Genomic DNA, 20,841 nt, shown 5'->3' on the forward strand with positions numbered 1-20,841 from the left:
CTTGTAGCGAAGCCATGTCCTTCCAGGCCATGTGACGCTCCCTAAAATCAGACCGAATAGCCAGAAGTACCAAAAAAAAAAAAAAAAAAAATCTTTCAAATCCCAAGTGAAAGGAAAGGGAGAGTTCCAAGAAATGAGACCAAGTTGTGACTTTCTAGGGACTAAAATACATCCAAAAATAAAAGTGATAAATTATCTGAAATGTTTGAATGTACTGAGAGGAGATTTACACTTCTATCAAGGGAGTTTGTGGATGAGTTGGTGACAGATGTAGAGAAAACTAAGAAAATGAGAAAAAGAAGATGTTAACTCCGGGGGAAGGTGGAGGGGAAGATTGTACCAAACCACCACCACCCCAAACCCCAAAACCATAATATACTACTTGGCTCAGCTGTGCATAATTTTTACTTAGTCATAATAATGTCAAAACTGACTATTGATTTAACCATATTTATGATGTCATTCTAGAGGGAGGAGATGGGAGGGGAAGACCATAGAGGTAAGGAAGGTCCTAAGAGAACAAAATCCTTGCTTCCATAATAGGCTATCAGTAGATAAATGCACTATCTAGCAATCTGGAGAAACACCAGCTAAAAGATTTGGGAAGTGGTTACCTCTGATGAGCAGGCACTGGGGGTGGTGAAAGGCTAGTGCACTGCCATTTCTCATTTTAAGTCTTGTATAATTATTTGATTTTTAAAATTATATTCATGTGTTATTTTGATTAAAAATAAAATTTTAAGTAATATGTGTTTGTAATAAAGTAAAGAAGTCAAATGCAGAGCATGATCTAGCAAAATGGTTGAGGTCATAGTGCCCTACCTCTCCAAGCTTGGTTTCTTAATATGCAAATGGAGAGAATAATAAATCGTGAAGATTCCATGAGGGAATGCCCATCTGGGCTTTGCTCAGTTAGCATTCAGTGAGCCTTCAGTCTGTGGTACAATTATCATCATTGTTGTTGCTGTGATTAAGGGTCCATCCCAGCACTAAAGATTCCAGAATGCCAGATGAGTCACATATTTTACATGGCCCTATGTGCTGGGAAGTACAGCAGCAAACAATATTATTACCAGCCATTAATGAACTTCTAGCCCATAGGTCATATGGATAAGTGACAGTAGTCACAATACGAAGTGGCAATAACAATGATGATCAGAGTGCTATGAGATCACATAGACATACCCCAGCCACGGAGGGCCAGAGGAGGCTCCAGAGTAAGAGGCTGAGGTATGAATAGAAATTGATCCATAGAAGGGGAAGAACATTCCAAACCTTGAGAAGAGCATTTGTAGATATGAGGAACATGAGTCCTTAGCTATGGCTATAACTTGAAGATGGGCAGCTGAGTTTGAATAGCAGTTGGGCACTGTAGGTCATGGGCTAGAGTTTGGCTTTATCCCAAGGGCGGTGGGATTCACTCGAAGTTTTTCAGTGGGGTGCAATGTAATCAGATGTGTCCTTTCATTTGGGGACTAGACAGAAGGCAAGGAACTCCATTAGGGCCACATAGTACAGGTGAAAGTGGAGGGCCCAGGGCCACATCTGGGCCATGCGGAGGGAGAGATTTAAAAGATGACTAGAGGAGACTTTTTTGGGGTTTTTTGCTTGCTTGTTTTTACTACTCCAGTCAAACTTTATTGAGGCCCCAGGGTCATGGAGTTCAGGCAAGAGGTGGCCCTGTAGGCAAAAAGGATCACTAGAATTGAGGGCACCGCTGTGTTAGGAGGAGCCCATTTGCAGACCTGGGTGGGGGTTGGCGATGAGACACCCAGAAGGGGCAGGGGCTAGGGGGAGACTGATGGCAAGTTCTCCTTGCCCCACTGGGCCAGGTGTGAAGCTCTCAGATAGATGTTCTGCTTTCTTCCAGGTTCAGTGGAGGCATTCCTACTGAATAAGTCAGAAGAGGAACCCGAGAACTTTGATCAGAACTACCTAGTGGCAGCTTCCTTTGAAGACGTGAAGAACCGCACCATAGTGACAGCGCTGTTCAATAACCAGGCATACCATTCCCCCGCCCTGGCACTGGCGCTGGTGGACAATGTTCTCTTCAAGCTGCTTGCTGGCGCCAGGGCTTCGATCACGGTATTCAACCACCCTCAACCTCAGTCGATCGTGGAGACCTCCGAGAATGTCCTGTACGAGTATGTACAACTTCCCTCCCCAGGTTAAAGCTCTCTCACCTGCCGGACTGCTCGCTTTACCACCTGTTTCTCCCTTTATTTGTCTCTTATTTTAATTACAAATTGTTATTTTGGAAGGTGGTCGCTGAGAGCAGCTCTACTTAAACTGCTACCTCACTCTTCACGTGCTGTCTTTTACAGGGGCCCTAAAGGACATTATCTTGTCATCAACTTGCTTTTTGGAGTAGCTTTCCTGTCTAGTTCTTTTTCCATCTTGACAGTCAAAGAGAGAACCATCCAGGCCAAGCATGTCCAGTTTGTCAGTGGAGTTTACATAGCCACTTTCTGGCTCTCGGCTCTGCTGTGGGACCTCATCTCCTTCCTCATCCCCACTCTGCTGCTGCTGGTGAGGGCTGCATGGTGTTGGGGCCCTTTCCCTGCACGTCACAGGGGGCTTGCTTTAGGGAACCTGCGAAGAACCAGAACCAGACGGGAAGTCTAGGCTGGCAGCTCAGCCCTGGATTCGGTGACCCAAGATATGAAAGCACCCTCATCGCTGACCCTCGGTAAAAGACGATTCAGATCCCAGCATCAGTCAGAGCTGAAGAGTCTGCTCTAGGGTCTCCAGTTTGCGGCATTCCCAGAACTGCTGTCCCAAGCTAGTAAGAAGCAGTATCATGGGGATATGTGTTCATAGTCCAGAAATGGCTCCCCAGGGCACTGAGGGATACAAGTATTTGATTGTGACTGAATTGTGTAGCTTGAGGATTCCCTGGTCATTTGTGCAGAATAGATCACATCCTCCTTTGTTCTCCGATGCACTTTGTAAACATCTCTGATCCCCTGATTTCCGGGGGCAGAGCTTGCTGTGGGATGAGTAAGTGAAGGGAGTTCCTTATGCCATATGACTAACACCTCATTTTGTTTGAGATTTTTATATTCTTTCTGTAATGCTTAGGATTGACTTTCTGTGACTTTTTCAAATTCTATGCCCTTTTCCTAAGGTGGTGTTTTTGTACCAAAATGAAGAAGCTTTTACACACCAGGAAAACATCCCAGCTGTTGTCTTAATGCTCATGCTCTATGGCTGGGCCATCATCCCCTTCATCTACCTGACTAGCTTCTGCTTTGACAATGCGGGTAGCGCTTGTGTTAAGCTCATCATAATGCTCACCTTCTTGAGCATTGGCCCCCTTATTCTCGTCTCAGTCACAAGTGAAAAAGGTGAGGATCGTCATATCTACACATGACACAGAGCTTTGATTCTGCCTCCAGCAGCCACAAAAACTGTACCCATAAAAGCGTGTGTCTGCCAGAGACCTGTGCGAGACCACTCTCAGCAGCTGTAGTATGAAGAGCCCCAAATTGGCCATGTCTCAAACACATTTTCTCTGAACGCAGTAGTTGTACTCATCCAATGGATTGTGCTTAGCAAAAAAAGAGAACAACTGCTTAGCACACATGACGATGTGGACGAGTATCACAACTCAGTGTTGAGCAGAAGAGGGCACACTCTTTGATCTTGGTGATCGAGTCAGAAAAGTGGTTGCCTCAGAGTTGGGGGCAGAGGTGTTGACAAAATAGAGACCTTAGGGACCTGTCTGGTGTTAACCTAAGGCATAAGACATGAAAGGCAGTTCCTGTGGGATGGCAGCTCCAACTCCATTTTAAAGGGGCCCCATTTATTGTTTTTTTACATGGGAGTGATTGTTCTGTGTCGTGATCGAGATGTTGGTTCCATGGGCACAAATATTTGTCAGAATTCATCAAATTGTCTGCTTACGATCATGCATTTCACTGAAATAAATTATTCTCAGTTAAAAAAAAAAAAAAAAAGGTAATAAGCAAATAAATAAGCCAAGGCTGGGAGAATGCTGCTGGTGAGAGTGTAATTAGATAAAAGAAGCTGAAGAGGGAGCCGTTATTCACACCACATACCTTAAAATGGACATTTTCCTGTTTGTGCCACCATCTCTCTCTAGGTCAAGATTGGATAAACATACTTATATTTTACGTCTGTAATGCTGTTTTTATTTACTTCCTTGCCGACTACCTCCTTTAAACTGACCTTTGGGTTTTGTTGGTGGTGACTCTTTTACTCAAAAATATGTTAGAAACTCCCTCTGCTTTCATCTTGGGAGTCATTCTATTTCTTAAAAGACTTTACATGTACAGATTCTTATCTATTTTGAATTTCTTTTACTAGTCTATCTCCCAGAGTTTTGCGGTGCCCTTTTAGTTCTCATACATACCACCTGGTGGAAATTCAGAGGTAGAATGATTTTCATCTGAGAGGATCAGAAAAGTGACAGTGTTTTGACTTTATGATAGAAATAAAACAAAAAGCATACTGCAGGCAGAAGAAAGGAGACTAACAAAGACTCGTCCCAGAGGAGCCCTCACCCAATGGTTCTCAGCGGTAATGTGCGTCTAAGATTCACTGATCAGCACTGAAAGACAGACGTATCCCAGGTCATTCCGATGCAGGTGGTCCAGGGAATCACTCTGAGAAATGCTGCCCTGATCTCCAGGAAGAACCTAAGGATTCAGATTCCTCCCTTTTTGTAGCCTAACCTTACCCTTGAGGGACAAGTGCAGCAAGTCCAAGGATGCTGAGGGGCCCTGATGGGGGCAGACCTTTATGAGAAAATGACTGAACTAATGGTGCTTGACTCTCTGGACATTCTCTCTGGATCCCTTGACCTTTCTGGGATCCATTTCTTCTTAGATTGCTTCATGCTATTTCTTCTCTTCTCTCCATGCAAGTAACATGGACCAAGGTCCTTCTTCTGCTGAGCAGGATGCACCTTACAACTTAAAAACTAGGTGGGAAATGGGTGAGTCATAGGGGAGGGAGGCTGGGACAGGCAAGAAACTCCTCCTCTGGTCTGGGAAAAAGGATGAAGATGCCTTCACGTGTCCCATCCCTACTTCCTGAGAAAAGAAACCATTAGAGTATGGACTTTGGACTCTGTACACATACCCAGGGACCTCACTAGCATGCTGTCACCATGGCAGTATACAAAGAATCAAAATATGAAAGCTAAGTCTGAGCTCTCTTTTTCCTGGACCCCACTAAAATGATAGCAAAGGAAATAAAAATGTATGATTCACAATGAAGAAGCAGCTAAAGTGAATTTAGAGGGGGAAATGGCTGAGCAAGGATCTAATTTAGCACTACAGAATCCTAGAGAGATTTGGGACCCAGAGGCTTGGGACCTCAGAGAAAAGTAGTGAAGACATGACTGAAAACAGTATGTGACATCTCCACTGTCCCTGTTCCCACTTCCCCACCCGGAAGCATTAGAACACATGTTCATGCCACAGGTAGTCAGAGATCACTCCTCTTGCTGAATTCAACCTGCTCCAAGAAGAGACCTACACCTCCTGGCTGGTCTCCTGCCTGGTTGCCTTAAAGTGTACCCTGCTCCCCATACACAAAGCCTCCTGGTGCCTCAGTTGTTCCTGTGAATAGACAGCCAAAGATCTCCAAACACCTGAGGATGGTGGTCACAGAAATGACAGAAACTAAAACAAACCAACAAAAAATAAAACACAGGAGTAGAGAAATGCAAGAAACAAAACAAAGATTTTTAGAAAAGATTGTATCTATTAAACAACAGAATTCTATGAAGTAGAAAAACTTTGAGAATAAAGAGCTGATTGCCAAAATAAAATTTAGCAAAAGGGTGAAAAATAAAATCAATTAACCTTCCAGAAAGTAGATGAAAAAGACAGGAGAAACAGAGAAGGTGAGAGAAAAGGCAGGTGACATGAAAGTAAGTCCAAGAGACACTACTATATTCAATTGATAAGAATTTCAGAAAGAGAACATAGGGGAAATAAATTACCAAGGAAACAAAACAAAATTTCCAAGTTGAGAAAAACAAACCTCAAGCTGAAGGGATCCATCAAATGTCCAACACTGAATGCAAAAAGACCCACACCATTAAACCTAGACGCTTCCTAGAAGATGACTTCTATACTTAATTCAATTGTCAATCAAGTGAAAGGACAATTTCAGATGAGTAAAACAGAAATGTTACCTACCACATCACTTTCTTGGAAAGTTAATCAAGGATATAGGCTAGCAAAGTGAAGGAATAAAGCAAGAAAGAAGACACAAGATCCAGAAAAGGGTAAATCTAACCCAGGAGTGTGGCAAAGAAAAGTCACCTTCAGTTGGAGAACTAGATATTGATGGTTTGTGACCTCTCTTCGGTCTTTAAGCAACTTTAGAATATGATCCAGTGAGAAAGAAGGAAGGGAGATAAGTGGGAGCTGTGAATAAGTTCCTTCAATTAGATATATTATTTGTGAACACTTTCTCTGATTCTGGTCAGAGTGAGCTGGGAGGGAGGGGTTTGTCCCTGCTCAGATTTCAGCCACTCCTCTCTTAGGGGCCTGGAGATCACTGAGCAGGGGTAGGTCTGGGGAAGCCCATAGCTGACCATTCATTTCTAGGCCAGGTTCATGAGACTCGTTTAGCGGGTAAGTCTTACCCTCTACCCCACATAGAAGCTGCGAGGCCAATGTTCTGGTAATTTTCTCCCCTCCCCACCACCTCAGACTCCAGGCTAGATTTTTAAGTTTAGAATCCTAAAGAGAGAAAATTAGGAAAGCATGATTCATTGTGCCTTTGTCCCTGTGTCATATCTGCCGCCTTTGCAACTATCCTACTGAGGTACCATCTCCTCAGATGCAACCTTAATGTCTGGTCAACAGAGCCACAACCCCCAGGGCTTGGGGCCAGGATCTCAGGGAGGGTGTGGCGCCACAGCTTCTGAGTTCTGCCCCAGATTGCACCTCGCCCCATGGGTAGACCCTAGTTCTTCTACACAGTTTCTGAGTCCTGGTCCAAAAACTGTTGTTTGGGAGACCTCATATCCAAGTTCAACTCTTCATACATCGCAGTGGCTTCCACTGACAAGAAGGTCACGGATTGATACCCAAAAGCTGTACTGCTCTAAATCCAAGTCTTGAGAGTAGATTCACTTTTTATAATTGGTTCAGCCTCTCCCCATGGGATCTGTAAGTCCTGTGTTCATGGGTTCTCTCCCTGGAACTACCTGTTGGTTTAGAGCTGATTGTGTGAGTTGTCATGACGTCTGAAATTGGAGCACCAATTCCTCCCCTTTGTTTCTCCTCTTTGTTAGTGAAGATATGTTGGAGTCTGTGAAGGACAGCACTTAGCAGCACATGTAGTTATTAGAGATTCAGAGAGAACAAGATTTCTGGTCTAGGGACTGAGACTGTGACAGTACAGTTATAGCTATAGTGATAGACATAGATAATAGATTGTTTACATAGGTAAAACAGGCACAGTGGTTTCAGAGAGATGCTAGGAGATGTACCCTTTTCTTTCTACAAGGAGAGTTAATATGTTCTATTCCACTCACAGACCTAGGCTACACAACAGTCTCAGAGTCCTTGGATCATACATTCCTACCACTTCCAGGCCACTGCCTGGGGATGGCTTTCTCCAACTTATATTACAACTTCAAACTACAAAAGTTTTGCAGTGCCAAGAACCTGAACAAGACGGAGTGTGATCAAGTTTGTAAGTACTGCAAATAGAATTTATTAACTATGTTTTTCATTAGCTATAATTCATATAAAATTCACCCTTTTAAAGTATACCATTTAGTTTTTGGTATATTCACAAGGTTGTGCAACCGTCACTGCTATCTAATTCCAGCACACTGTCGTCACCCCAAAAAGAAACACTCTATCATAACAGCCACCCCATATTCCCATCTCCCTGTCAAACAGTAATCTATTTTCAGTCTCTACGGATTTGCCTGTTCTGGACATTTCCTATTCACAGCTGAATAATATCCCATTATATGGATATGCCACCATTTATTTATCCATTCATCCATTGATGGGCATATGGATGTTTCAATGTTTTGACTATTGTGAATAATGCTGCTATGAACATCCACGTGTAAGTTTTTGTGTGAACACGTTCTCGAATCTCTTGGGTATACACCTAGGAGTGGATTTGCTGTGTAATATGGTAATTCAATGTTTAGCTTTTTGAGGAACCACCAAACCGTTTTCCATAGTAGCTCCACTATTTTATACTTTACGAACAATGTATGAGGTTCCAATTTGTCCACATCCCCTTCGACACCTATTTAAATTATTTTTTTTAATTGTGGTAAAATATACAGTTTTTTAATTGTGGTAAAATATAAAGTTCATTGTTTTAACCATTTTTAAGTGTACAGTTCAGTGGCATTAAGTACATTCGCATTGTTGTGCAACTGTGACCACCATTCTTTTGAAACTCTGTACCCATGAAACACTAACTCTCCATTCCTCCAGCCCCTGGCAACTACGATTCCATTCTGTTTCTGTGAATTTGACTGCTCTAGCTACTCCATACAAAATGTTTTAATTCCTTTCTCATTTCTTTTTGTGTATATTCTACAGCTATTTTTTTTCGTATGGTTATCATGGAGATTACAATTAACATCCTAAAGTTATAACATTCTAATTTGAATTTATACCACTTTAACTTCAGTAACATATAAAAACAGCTCCTACATGTATAGCCTCATCCCTACTCCCTTTCGATCATTGATGTCACAATATATTTTTGTGTATTGTGTGTCCAGAAACAGACTAATTTTTTAATGCATTAGTTTCTTAAGTCACGTAGAAAACAAAAAGTGGAGTTGCAAACCAAAGTTACAACAATACTAGCTTTTATAATTGGCTATGTATTTACCTTTGCCAGAGATCTTTACTATTTTGATCTTTAGCTCCTGATATGCTCAATGTTCATTATATATTATTAAATGAACAAACGAGTTGGAGAAGACCCTGCATAGTATCATTCCACTTGTATTTTTAAAGGTTTTTATCTATAAAGTATGGAAGGATTATACACAAAACTGTAACAATAGTTTTGAGGAGTGGAGAAGGACCTCATGTCAATTAGTGTTTATTTATTGTATACTTTTAAAATGTATATATTTAAAAGAAAAATTCTTAAGTGGATCAGGTTAAAAAGAGGCGAATAGAGGCTCCTGAGTGTTTTTACATGAGTGGTCAGTTAAAGTTATGGGGTGATTAATGATTAATAGAAGAACCAAACATAATTTTTTTTATTTCAAATAACTGTCATATGGACAGAGAGAAGTCTTTTACTTTACTGCATTATTTTTATAGAATATTTGTTCTAGCCAGGAAAACAAAATATTATTCATGTTTACCATCTGCTGGGATGAGGTAATATAGCACTAATGATAATGTTTCTTTTAAATGAATGATATTTGTTCTAATAGGAATTCACCTATGTGAGGAAAAGCTTGGAAAAATCACCCAAAGTTTGATAAGATCTGTTTATCCTATTTTAGCAGAGGGATATGTGATTCAAAAGAACATCTATGCCTGGAAGTCTCTAGGAATGGGAAAGTACCTAACAGCCCTTGCCATCTCGGGACCTGTGTACATCATCCTGCTTTTCCTTATTGAAACTAATGTCTTACGGGAACTGAAAACCAGGTTTTCTGGCTTCTACAGGAAGCGAAAATTGGTGAGTGGGTCGGAGTACAATTCACTAACGATACATCAAGGGACTGGCTCCATGGCGTCCTCCTTGTGGTCTGTAATGACCTTGATTCTCAGCATTTGAGGGAGCCTAGGGACCATCTAATCTGCCTTCAGGGCAGCCCATGTCCGAGTCCTCCTGAGGACCTGGCAGGAGAGGGAGCATGAGTGTTGGCTTAGCCCCTGTGACCCTGGTCAGCTGAGTAGAAACAAAAGACCCTGGGCTTCCTAAAACCAGTCACCTTTCTAGAATACCTTTTCCCAGATAGAAGCCAGATCTGTTCTGTTAGCTCTTGGCCTGAATATCTTCCATAGGTGAAGCCCACCCCCCACCCCAGCCCGCTGAGGAAACTAGATAGAAAATGGATTTTGTTATACCTTGACATTCCCGGGCTTCAAGTCTTACAATTTCTGCAAAAGCCAGTGCCCACGTGAAGTTTCCATGCCTTCTCATGGTCATGTCAATATGTGCTTGGTCTTAAATACCTGTAACTGCCCCTGAGAAAGGGGTGGTAGTGTGTGTATGAGAACCGAGGTCACCTGGGGCACCTTCGAGGCCTTCCCAGGGAGGACCCAGTCCCTGTGTTTCCCTCCGTCTCTACCTCCTATCCTCGCAAAATCAGTTACACCCTCCATCCTTGTCTCGGAAAAGCAGGTAGTGTCGCAAAGCATAGTGCCAGTGTCTGGAGACCAAGACGTGGAAGAGGAGGCGAAAATGGTTGAGGCTAATTTGGAAAAGTTACGTGAGAAAAACCCACTGGTTCTTAAAGAAGTGTCAAAGGTAAAGTCAGATGTGGCTTAAAAAGCAAAGACCATTACTCTTATAGGCCTTTTGCATAAGGAAGCAGCCTTGGAGGGCTCCAGGCTCTGCCTTCTATCTGGGAGTACTGGCAAAGGGCTCAGATGAGTTTCCGTGGAGACAGACTCAGAGGGAGCTTCCTCTGGGAATGAATCACATCTGAGTTCCCTTGTGTGCCTAAAGACAGAGGTTAGTGCATCAGCCTTCCTATCTCTTCTGGAGTCCTCTGTAAGATGGGAGGGCCTGGGATGGGAGGGGTACCAGAGCCACGAACCCTAAGAAGGAAGGAAGCCTCAGAGGTTGGACATGACTGTATGAAAGTCTCTTGAATCTAGAAAGCAGTCTGTGGAGGAGTGAAGTTGGGGGGAAAGCTCCGAAAGCTCAAAGCAAGCCTGGCTAGTCTCCCTGGTAGCCCCAGCCAGAATCTTAATGCAAGACCTTCAAACATCCAGGAACTTTGTGACATTTTCCCCAAGTCTGTTACTCTTATACTTTGTTTTCCTGTAGTTACTGGTGGTTAAAAAACAAAACAAAACAACTCAGTCAACATCAAAGGAATTTTGTTGCTTCAAGGACAGAAAGAAAGAGGGTTATCTTAGAGAACTAGGTTCTCAGTTTGTAGAGACAGAAGAGAGAAAACTAATCTTGCTGGGGCTAGCAGCCAAGAGGAGAAGGCAAGTCCAAGCCTGGGCACATTTGAGCGCCCCTGAGCCCCAAGGACAGCTTGGACCTATCCCAGAACCCTGTGCGACGAGCACAGGTGGCTCCAGACAGCTGACTGCAGACCTCTTCACTGTGTATCTTCTGTCTTATGTATATAAGGTCTATGCCAAGAAGGTGCCCCCGCTGGCTGTGAACAAGATCTCCTTCACTGTCCAGGCCGAGGAATGCTTTGGCCTTCTTGGCCTCAATGGTGCTGGGAAAACTTCCGTTTTGAAATTAATGACTGGGAAAGAGACTATCACCTCTGGGGATGCCTTTGTCAAGGGCCTCAGCATCAGCTCTCACTTGGGGAAGGTAGGTTGTGACTCGGGACAAGGAAGGCACCACCCTGGGGATGGGGGTGGCTGTGTCAGGAAAAAGAGGGCACTGAAATACGCTTGGGGTAATAACACAGGGCTGGGGAAAGGGAACTGGAATGGCTTTGATCTTTGAAAATTCCACATATCAGATTTATCTGTGACACTTATCCTCAACCTCGTCTCTGAGTCCAGATCATATATTTGAGCTGCTTACTCAACATCTCCTCTTGAATGTCCCACGGGCACCTGAAACTCAATGGACCCCCAAAGCCATCAGCTGTGCCCCCACACGCCCAACTTCCCCCTCCCGCTCCCCCTGTGCTTCATGAGGGAGTGAGTGGCACACATCTATTGCTACCCAAGACATCCAGTGGGCAGCCATAGTCCATGGAGCCTCCCTCTCCGTAGCCTGGAGTCTGTTCTTCTGACTCCCTTCCCAATGCACTCACCCTGGTCGAGGCTACTCCTGATTTTCGGTCTTACCTTCCATGCTTCTCTGTAGCATTTCATAATGCTGATCTTTCCTCCTGTCAAACTCTAGTTTTCCTTGGTTTATTCTATGACTTCCCCTCTCCTCTGCCTCTTCTCTGTCACTGACACTTCTTTCTCCTGTGGTAGATATTCTTCTAGCCCATTGGATTGTGGTGTTCCTCAGGGCTGCAAAATCAGCCCTCTGTCCTTCTCATTCTACATGCTGTCCCTGCCTGATCTCATTCATTACTCTTGATTCCCATTATCTTCCGTTTGCTGATGTCTCCCAAGTAACCACATCCCCAGCCCAATCCCAGTCCTATGCTTCAGATCTGTATAGACTAGCCCTCTAGGCAGCCTTACTCAGACATCTCCCACTTTAAAATCAAACTTATTATGTACCTTTGACCTCCTTCTTGGAGTCCCAACTTCAAATTCAATGGAACACTTTTGAATGCCTAGTATATGCCAACAATTGTGCTAGGCCCAGTGATTCTCACCTACAAGGAGTTTGTGATCATGTTGCCATGCAGAGAGGAAAGTGTAATAATAGAGGTGGTCAGGAGACAGCGGATTCAATGAAAGGCATATGAATACACCAAACCACAGAAACATAATCAAAGGTGTACTCATCACATCACAAATCATACTATGGCCAAGAAGTTTATCAAACTAGCTTCAATATCCATGACCAAAATAATGTTCATAGAGAAAGCAGAGGAACCTACACAGGTTAGTTCTAGAATCCATGCTCTGAATGACCACTCTATCATCTTTTGATGTACATAGCTTGGTTGAACAATTATAACCAATATAAGCCTCTTGTGGCTATGAAACATTTACTATTAATTTTAACTTATTTTATTAACTAATGACAAGGCTTCTGGTAATGGCAAATTAGGTCATTCTGACCCCATTCCTGGTGATAATAACTAGAAAAACAGGACCAAAGTTTTAAAACATGCATTAGAAGGCTTCAGAAAGCTAACAAGATAATGAAGACTTGTGAGCCAGGAGTTAGGAGAAGACAGAGGCCTGGATGGCTGAGAGCTGAGTATTGCTCTTGATGCTGAAGTGACAGACACTTGAGTTCAGCATGAGTCCCCTCCCCACCCCCCCATCCTCGAGCAGGAGGAGACTTTCTTTGGGTTGGGACCCTGAAGGGCTGCGCCCCAGGAGCAGGGATAAACTATACTGAGATAAGCTCATACAAGGATTACAAAACAGCTTGGACTCATATCAGTCCCTGAAATGGACTGATGTGACCTAAACCACCAGTGCTTCTAGGCACCTGGCAGAAACCAATGTAAGCCTTCTCTGGTGGAAGATGATATCACCCTAGGCCTCAGACGACTTCTACAAACAATTCTGCAAATGCAATGCTTGGCACACAATACAAATAATAGGTACATGTACATTAAAACACCCCTTCCATGCACAGAAAAAAATAATAGAATGAAGCACAAAGGGTAGAGAAAATATAAAAGAAGTTAAGAGAGATTGTGGTATACCTTCAAGACATCCCCTAGTGATCCCCATCCTGGTAATCACACCCATGAGTAGTCCTCTCCCATGCTGAATCAGGGTCAGTCTGTGTGATCAAAAGAATACTACAAAAGAAATGCTATGTCACTTCTGAGACTGGGTTATAAGAGACAGGTAGCTTCTGTTTTGGGTATGTGATCTGCCTGAGTACCTGAGGCCTGCCAACAACTACATAAATGAGCATGGAAGCAGATCCTCCAGTCTTCAGATGACTTCAGGCCCAGAACCACCCCAGACTCTGGCCAGAACCACCCCGTTAAGCTGCTCTCAGATTCCTGATCGGACCCACAGAAACCATGAAATAATAAATTACCACTAAGTGTGGAGTAATTTGTTATGCAGCAATGTATAACTAATTGGATACAAAAGACACAATGAAAAGATTTAATATATGTGTAATCAAAGTCCCGAAAGAAAAGGAGACAAATATGAGGCAAAGCAATATTTGAAAAATTCATGGCTATAACTTTCCAAAATTTAGGAAAGACATCAAATTACAAATAAATAAAGGCTTGTTAACCCTAAGCAGGATAAATTAAAAGAAATAAATCTCCAGGAACATTATAGTAAAATTGCTGAAAAATAAACACAAAAAGAAAATCTTAAAAGGATCCACCTTCAAAAGAGCAATGATTAGACTGGCAGTTGACTTTTTATCAACAGAAGGACAAACATTCTCAAGCCTTCTATCCCAAAATTGGTTCAAGAACTAGAAAACCTGTTTATATAGACCGAAACCAGAGATAAAATTGAAATAATGGTCAAAGATCTATTCCTTTTCAGGAGTCTAGGCTGCGAGAAATTGGTGGGCAAGTCTACCAACCACCACCAAATAGATCGTTTCCTTTTTTTTTAGAACCCTTCAGAAGCATGGGAGAGAAGATGGGGTGCCACTAACTTGTAAATGATCATAAAACCAGACAAGGACCCAACATGAGCCATAGGCCAGTTTCATGTAGGAACATAAATACCATAAATAAGATATTAACAATACAAATTCAGCAATATATTGAAAGAATAAAAATTATGATCAAGTCAGCCTTATCCCAGAAAAGTAAGGTTCAATAGCAGAAAAATCCACCAATATTAATCACTACTTTAATAGATCAAAGGAGAAAAGATATTTATCAATAGATGTTGAAAAAGCATTTGTAAAAAATTCAGTACCCACTCATGATTTTTTAAAATTTTTAGCAAACTAGAAATAGAGGGAACATTAGGTCAAAATCACTTGATAAAGGAAGTCTACTAGAAATCTTTGTATTTGATAGTGAAATATTTGAAGCTTCTTCATTTAAGTCATCTGTTTTCTTCTCAGTTCTCCCCAGAGCCCAGAGCTGTCCAGCTGCTTCAATGGGGAGAAGGATGAGGAAAGAAAATTTGGTTATTTTTCAAAAATGGTATTCTATCATTTACTCCAGAGAAGTGCCTGAGCATGAGCACAAACCAGGGTGGTTCACTGCATGTTTATAATGGCAAAAACCTAGAAATAACTCAGATGAGCCTGAATTTTTTATAAACAGCTAAGTAAAATCTAGAAACCTTCCCTGGTTGACTAATAGCAGTTAAACTGAGTCAAAGTAGGTCTGTATTTATAGACTAGGGAAGATCTTTAAGATGTAATGTTGAGCTAGAAAAGCAAGTTGCAAACTGGTTGATGCGGGATAATACTGTTCAGCAAAAACAACATAAAATCGTTCCTCTGCAGAGAGTATAGGTCTTTGCAAAACTCTGGAGGTCCACACCAACCTGACCACACCAGGCCTAGGGCAGTCCTCCAACATGAGATTCTAATAGCCTTTGTGTGATCATTTGACAAAGAAAATCTATTCGTGAATCACATATCTAATAGAAAATATTAGCGTCTTCTATCGACCAGATATTTGGAAAGTGACAAAAGGTAGGGAGGCACTAAACAGTGAGGTTTCATGCCAGGCAGGCAGGAGGAAGGGCGCCAAGCAAGCACTCCAGTCCCACATGTGCCCATTCATAGACACCACCAGCAAGTGCTGCATCCCAGGCTCCCTAACATCACTGTCATGCCACTCACCCCCAAGGCCCTCATCTGCTCATGTAGCAAATGTGAGTTTGCACAGGGCAGAGGAAGAAGCCTGGGCTGGGGCAAGGCCAGGGTAGATGTCCAGTTGGCAGCTTTCTTTCTGATGTGCCTCCCTCTCGGGCTTGTTCCAACCCCAGGTGCGGCAGTGGGTCGGCTACTGCCCCCAGGCTGATGCCCTGCTGGACCACATGACAGGCCGGGAGACACTGGTTATGTATGCCCGGCTCCGGGGCATCCCCGAGCGCCACATCAATGCCTGTGTGGACCAAATTCTTGATGAATTATTCATAAACACAAACGCAGACCAGCTGGTGAATTCCTACAGGTGAGATTTGGGGCTCCCTTGGCCCTTCCACCTCCAGTAATAAAATGTGCTCTGGCTCTTCTAGGTGCTGGGGTGTAGGGTGAGGTCTATCAGTGCCAGCCTTGGCGTAGCTATGCGATCCATGCCACTTTGTGAATTTGCAGGAAGGTGGCCTTCCTGTGAGAATGGGTCAGTGGTCTGGGCTGCCCAAGGCACTGCTTCTTCTTGGCCCTGGTCTGAATTGAGGTCAGGGGAGCAGCACCACAGGTGTTGTCCTGGCAAGGTAAGGACAGATCTTTCTTCCTGCCACTTCACAAAGTTCTTTTGATTTTGGTAGGCTTGGATTTCAAGCACACTTACATTATCCCACTGTGTCTATGGCACCTGGGCTGTTGTATTCTGCTGAGAAGCCTGGGGATATTCCTCAACCTTCTGTTGCCAGTGATGTCATCCCAACTCCAATTAGCTTAAAGCCAGTCCACACATCTCCTGAGTCCCAAGATTCCCCCTTGCATTGTGTGCAGCGCCCCCTGGAGGTTTGCAGCAGTACCCTACTTCTTGAACTGGAGGGTCAGAGATGCCCACCGGGCAGGGATGTTGTCCTTGATTCTTCTCTCTCTTGGCTTTGGTTTCAAGCAAATTTTTGTGTTTACTTGTCTTTTTTTCCCCCTTGTGTCTTTTGAAGATTAAATGAGTTAACATTTGCAAAGTTTAGAACAGCATCTTGCACATTGTAAATCCTATGTGCTGGTTAAAAAAAAAAAAAAAATTAGTGAAAATGGCCCTGTGAACTTACCCCCTAGCACACATAGAGATCCTCAAAGAAGACTCACTGACTGTGTGCTCACCTGGACTGATCCCTGTGTCCAAGGAAATGGCTTATATGCAGAGTGGACAGCCAGGTCGCAATGACATCCTGGGGGAAGGTGGTGGGCCATGTTACTAAAAGCCCCACATGAGGGGTTGGACAGAGAAGAAAAAGGGGGAAGGTTGGACTACTGGAGATTGGTAATTGCCATTCACTCAACCTTCTTCACCTCTGCCCCCAGCGGTGGCAACAAGCGGAAGCTGAGCACTGGCATTGCCCTGCTTGGAGAGCCTGCGGTCATCTTCCTGGATGAGCCAACTACTGGCATGGACCCTATGGCCCGGCGCCTGCTCTGGGGCACTGTGACAAGGGTCCGCAAATCTGGCAAGGCCATTGTCATCACCTCCCATAGGTAGCACTGGGGTCTCCATGGGTCAGTGGAAGAGCCAGAATGGGGCACGTGGGAGGGATGGGCTGGGAGAAGCTGGTTAGAAAGAGACCTGACAGCAGCTGGTGCAGAATCTGTGAGGAGAATCCCCAGGCTCTGCCACATGGGCCACACTCTGAGCTTGGGACTCAGGAACGGTTCAATTTAGGCATTGTCAACTTCCTGTCTACATGAGCCTTTGACACAGAGGGTGGACGTCAGCATACCCCAGCCCTACATCAGGCCTCTACGTCCTTTTCCCAGCATGGAGGACTGTGAGGTCTTGTGCGCCCGGCTGGCCATCATGGTGCAAGGTCAGTTCAAGTGTCTGGGCAGCCCACAGTACCTCAAGAGCAAGTATGGCAGTGGCTTTACCCTGCGGGCCAAGGTCCGGAGCGATGGGCAGCAGGAGGCTGTGGAGGAGTTCAAGGCCTTTGTGGACCTGACCTTCCCAGGTGTGTGAGGCTGCACAGAGGGCATCTGAATCCTGCCCTGCCAAGTCCCACAACCCTGACCCCTAGGATGAGGGCCATGATTCCATAGGCCCAGGCTGTCCTTCCCTGGCCCTCCAGCCTAGTCCTCATGGAGATTCCTTTGTGCAGGCAGCATCCTGGAAGATGAGCACCAAGGGATGGTTCATTACCACTTGCCTGGAGATGACCTCAGCTTGGCGAAGGTGAGCACATACGTGGGCATTGGAGAGAGCATAGCTCTGATGTCACCTGCTTTCTGGTGTTCTCTCTTTTGGGTGGAAGTCACGTTCAGTGCCTCTGCAGTTCCTCTCTGACGTCTCCATGGCAACATTCATATGGATTTCACAGAAGATAAGATATTTGAGCTGAAAGTAACCTTGGAGATCAGCTCATCCTCATTTCACTTAGAGGGCAGCAGGCCAGACAGGGGACACTACATACCCATGGTCACATAGCAAGCCAGGGACCCAGCCATAGCCTCTGCCTCCTGAAACCATTCCCAGCCCTGGTCCCTTTCCCAGAGTCGGCAGATAGCTGAATTCCATAGAACTAACTTGTTGGGAGGTGCTCTGGGGGTGCAGCTGAGAAATGGAGGAGCCTTTTGGGGGCCTTGTCACAACCCCAGATGCCCCTCTTCTTTCTACCCTCTGCCGTCTCCCATCCCTTCCCCTGTGCCCACCACCCACAACAGCTTCCTCCCTTCCCACAGGTGTTTGGCACTCTGGAGCAAGCCAAGAGGAGGTACATGCTGGATGACTACTCGGTCAGCCAAGTCTCCCTGGAGGACATCTTCCTGAGTTTCACGTGCCCTGGGCTCCCCACCCAAGGGGAAAACAAACAAGGGCAAACAGAGCCAGCAAGCTCTTTATTGCCACCTCCCTCTCCACCTCCCACCCAGCCTCCCTCTCCACCTCTATCCCAGCCTCCCTCTCCGCCTCCCTCTCCATCTCCCTCCTGTCCTCCCTCCCAATCTCCCTCACCACTTCCTTAAGAATCTGTCTTGCTATAATAAAGAATTCCCAGTGCCAGGTTAGCCCATGGTGTACACAGCCTGCCATGGGCTACAAGGGTTACCGAGGCAGCTCATGGACCCAGTGAGCTCAGCTAGGGGGTTGGGGGTGGGGATGGCTTGCTGCCAGATTGAGGCCACTCACTTTAAAGGACTGGTGGAGGACCCAGATGCATTTCAGTGGAAAAGGATCCCCTTGAGTCCCACCTGGATGACCTATGGCCTCATTGAGACCTGGCTGTGGAAGCAACTGCAGAGAAATACCTGCTGTGTCCTCTCTAGGAACAGTGGTCTGAGGTTGACCATGGTTGTAATGACACCATATTTCTGAAGGTAGGAGGAGAGACAGATTAACGAGTTTGCAGCCTAAGTCACAACTTTTCAACATGTACATATTTAGGTTTGCTCTCTGCCCTGGCCCCAGCAAATGTTAGGGTGAGCCTGCATGTGACTTTACACCAACCTGTGAAGTGGAAGTGATTGTTATACCTATTGCCCAGATGAGTGAGCTGAGATTTAGAGATAATCAGCAGTCCTCCATGGTCAACAGGTATAGAGCCATTTGACAAGAACACTTAAAATGACGTTCCTGACCACATCAGCAGCATCCAGAAACTTGTTAGAAATGCAGGTTCATGGGCCCCACCCCAGGCCTGTAGAGTGAGAAATTTGGGGATGAGGTCCAGCGTTGTGCTTCAGATGTAGCTCAGGTGTGAGAACCGTGAGCCAAGGCCTGCGTGCTCTGGACTATCACCCCATCCAGCCTGTGAGTGTGAATGAGAAAGGAATGAGACAGATGTGGCTTTGCATTTCTATCACAAGGATCTCTTCTGGGATATGCCGTCAAGTAGCCTTTTTCTCTTCAACAGGGTCACTCTGGTGCCTCTAAAAAGGCCCCTCTGCTCCTCCTTTGCCAGGTAGTTCTCTTCCTCTCTTCTCAGCCAAACTCTGGGAAAGTGGCATCTACTGTCTCTGCCCACAATTCCTACCTCCCATCATCACTCACCCCAAATTACCACATTGTCACATTGTAGCACCCTTGGCTGCCACATCCATTGGTTTCTCCTTGCTTTTTCCATGTGACTGCTCTGTGACATTTCATAATATCCCCTGCCGCCTTCTGATGAAAGCCCCTCCAAAGGCCTCTCCCCACTGCGTCTGGCTCTCTGTCCCTCCATGGCTCCTCCTCTGCCTCCTCTGAAGGTTCCTCTTCCTTTCTCTCTGAATGGTGGGATCGTTCAGGCTACCAGTCCACCTCATGTTCCTTACTCTCCTTTCTGTACCCTGCTACCTTTGAATTCCTTTCTCATTCACCTTCAGGCCTTCAACTATCATCTTATTCAAGCCAGGAACTTCCCTGAGCTCCAAACAGTCTAGATTTTCCCAGTGAGTTCCCTCAGCTTCCTGAAGCCCAGTGGGAAATGAGCTCATCACCCCCTGGGTCCTAAGGACTCGTACTGCCAAGGCAGTGGGTGAGGGCTAGGGCAGGCTTGGCTGCAGCATGGCTAAGAGGAGAACACCTGTTTGTTGAAAAATAAGAAAACTTCACCTCTGAATAAATAAGAGTGATAAGGACATAAATAACGAGACAATTGAGGGACTTTGAGTGACCAGGGATGTTGACGTGGACTCCACGATGTAGTACCACAGGGGAGTTAGAGCAGTCAATGGTGATTCACTCACTCATTGGTGAATCCAGTTTATCAGTACCTTCAAGGTGCTGAAAGAGTGCACCTTCTCCCTGGGGGAGATTTGTAATGAAGCAATAGTACAGGGGAGGAGGACAACAAATTGGGAAACAGAAATCAATGGAAACAAAGGTGTGAGGATGAGAAATCTGAAGTCCTCCATAGATTCCTTCCTGTCCTTGTGTGTGTGTGTGTGGGGGGGTTGCTATGGGACATCTGGGGAGCAGACCCCATGCATGCTCAGCTCTATCCACTTGTTTTCCTGTGCACATCACCCTTACCACCTCCACCACCCCCATCTTCCAGGGCCTCAGCCCCTTGTCATTTTGGGACCACTGAGACTCTCATATCCTGTGTTGCAATCTTACATCTCCTCACTTCTCCATCTCCTGCTCCAGATGGATATGGATGGAGCCTTGGCACCATAGGGTTTAGTGAGCACAGGGATGGGGGCACAAAAGAGAGGAGATGATGCTGACTAAGAACATGGGGAAAGGGGTCTGAGCCATGACCCAGATTCCCTGTCTTCTCCAGGAAAAACCACTCTGTCCTC

At 44.9% G+C, this 20,841-nt stretch overlaps 1 protein-coding gene across 1 annotated transcript in view; it reads left to right on the forward strand.

The window, feature by feature from the left end:
• LOC120620502 (ATP-binding cassette sub-family A member 17-like) overlaps window positions 1–18,582 on the forward strand; it is an 83,017-nt gene extending 64,435 nt beyond the window's left edge. Inside the window, exons 20-31 of the mRNA XM_039885573.1 lie at window positions 1,871–2,144; window positions 2,325–2,529; window positions 3,128–3,347; window positions 7,525–7,683; window positions 9,491–9,669; window positions 10,339–10,464; window positions 11,305–11,499; window positions 15,717–15,904; window positions 16,933–17,103; window positions 17,383–17,573; window positions 17,721–17,794; window positions 18,301–18,582. Of these exons, the coding sequence (XP_039741507.1) occupies window positions 1,871–2,144; window positions 2,325–2,529; window positions 3,128–3,347; window positions 7,525–7,683; window positions 9,491–9,669; window positions 10,339–10,464; window positions 11,305–11,499; window positions 15,717–15,904; window positions 16,933–17,103; window positions 17,383–17,573; window positions 17,721–17,794; window positions 18,301–18,582 (2,264 nt within the window). The remainder of the gene's footprint in view (window positions 1–1,870; window positions 2,145–2,324; window positions 2,530–3,127; window positions 3,348–7,524; window positions 7,684–9,490; window positions 9,670–10,338; window positions 10,465–11,304; window positions 11,500–15,716; window positions 15,905–16,932; window positions 17,104–17,382; window positions 17,574–17,720; window positions 17,795–18,300) is intronic.
• Window positions 18,583–20,841: the final 2,259 nt, after the last annotated feature.

This window comes from Pteropus medius, unplaced genomic scaffold (genome assembly GCF_902729225.1).
Source record: "Pteropus medius unplaced genomic scaffold, Ma_sr-lr_union100, whole genome shotgun sequence".
Lineage (NCBI taxonomy): Eukaryota > Metazoa > Chordata > Mammalia > Chiroptera > Pteropodidae > Pteropus > Pteropus medius.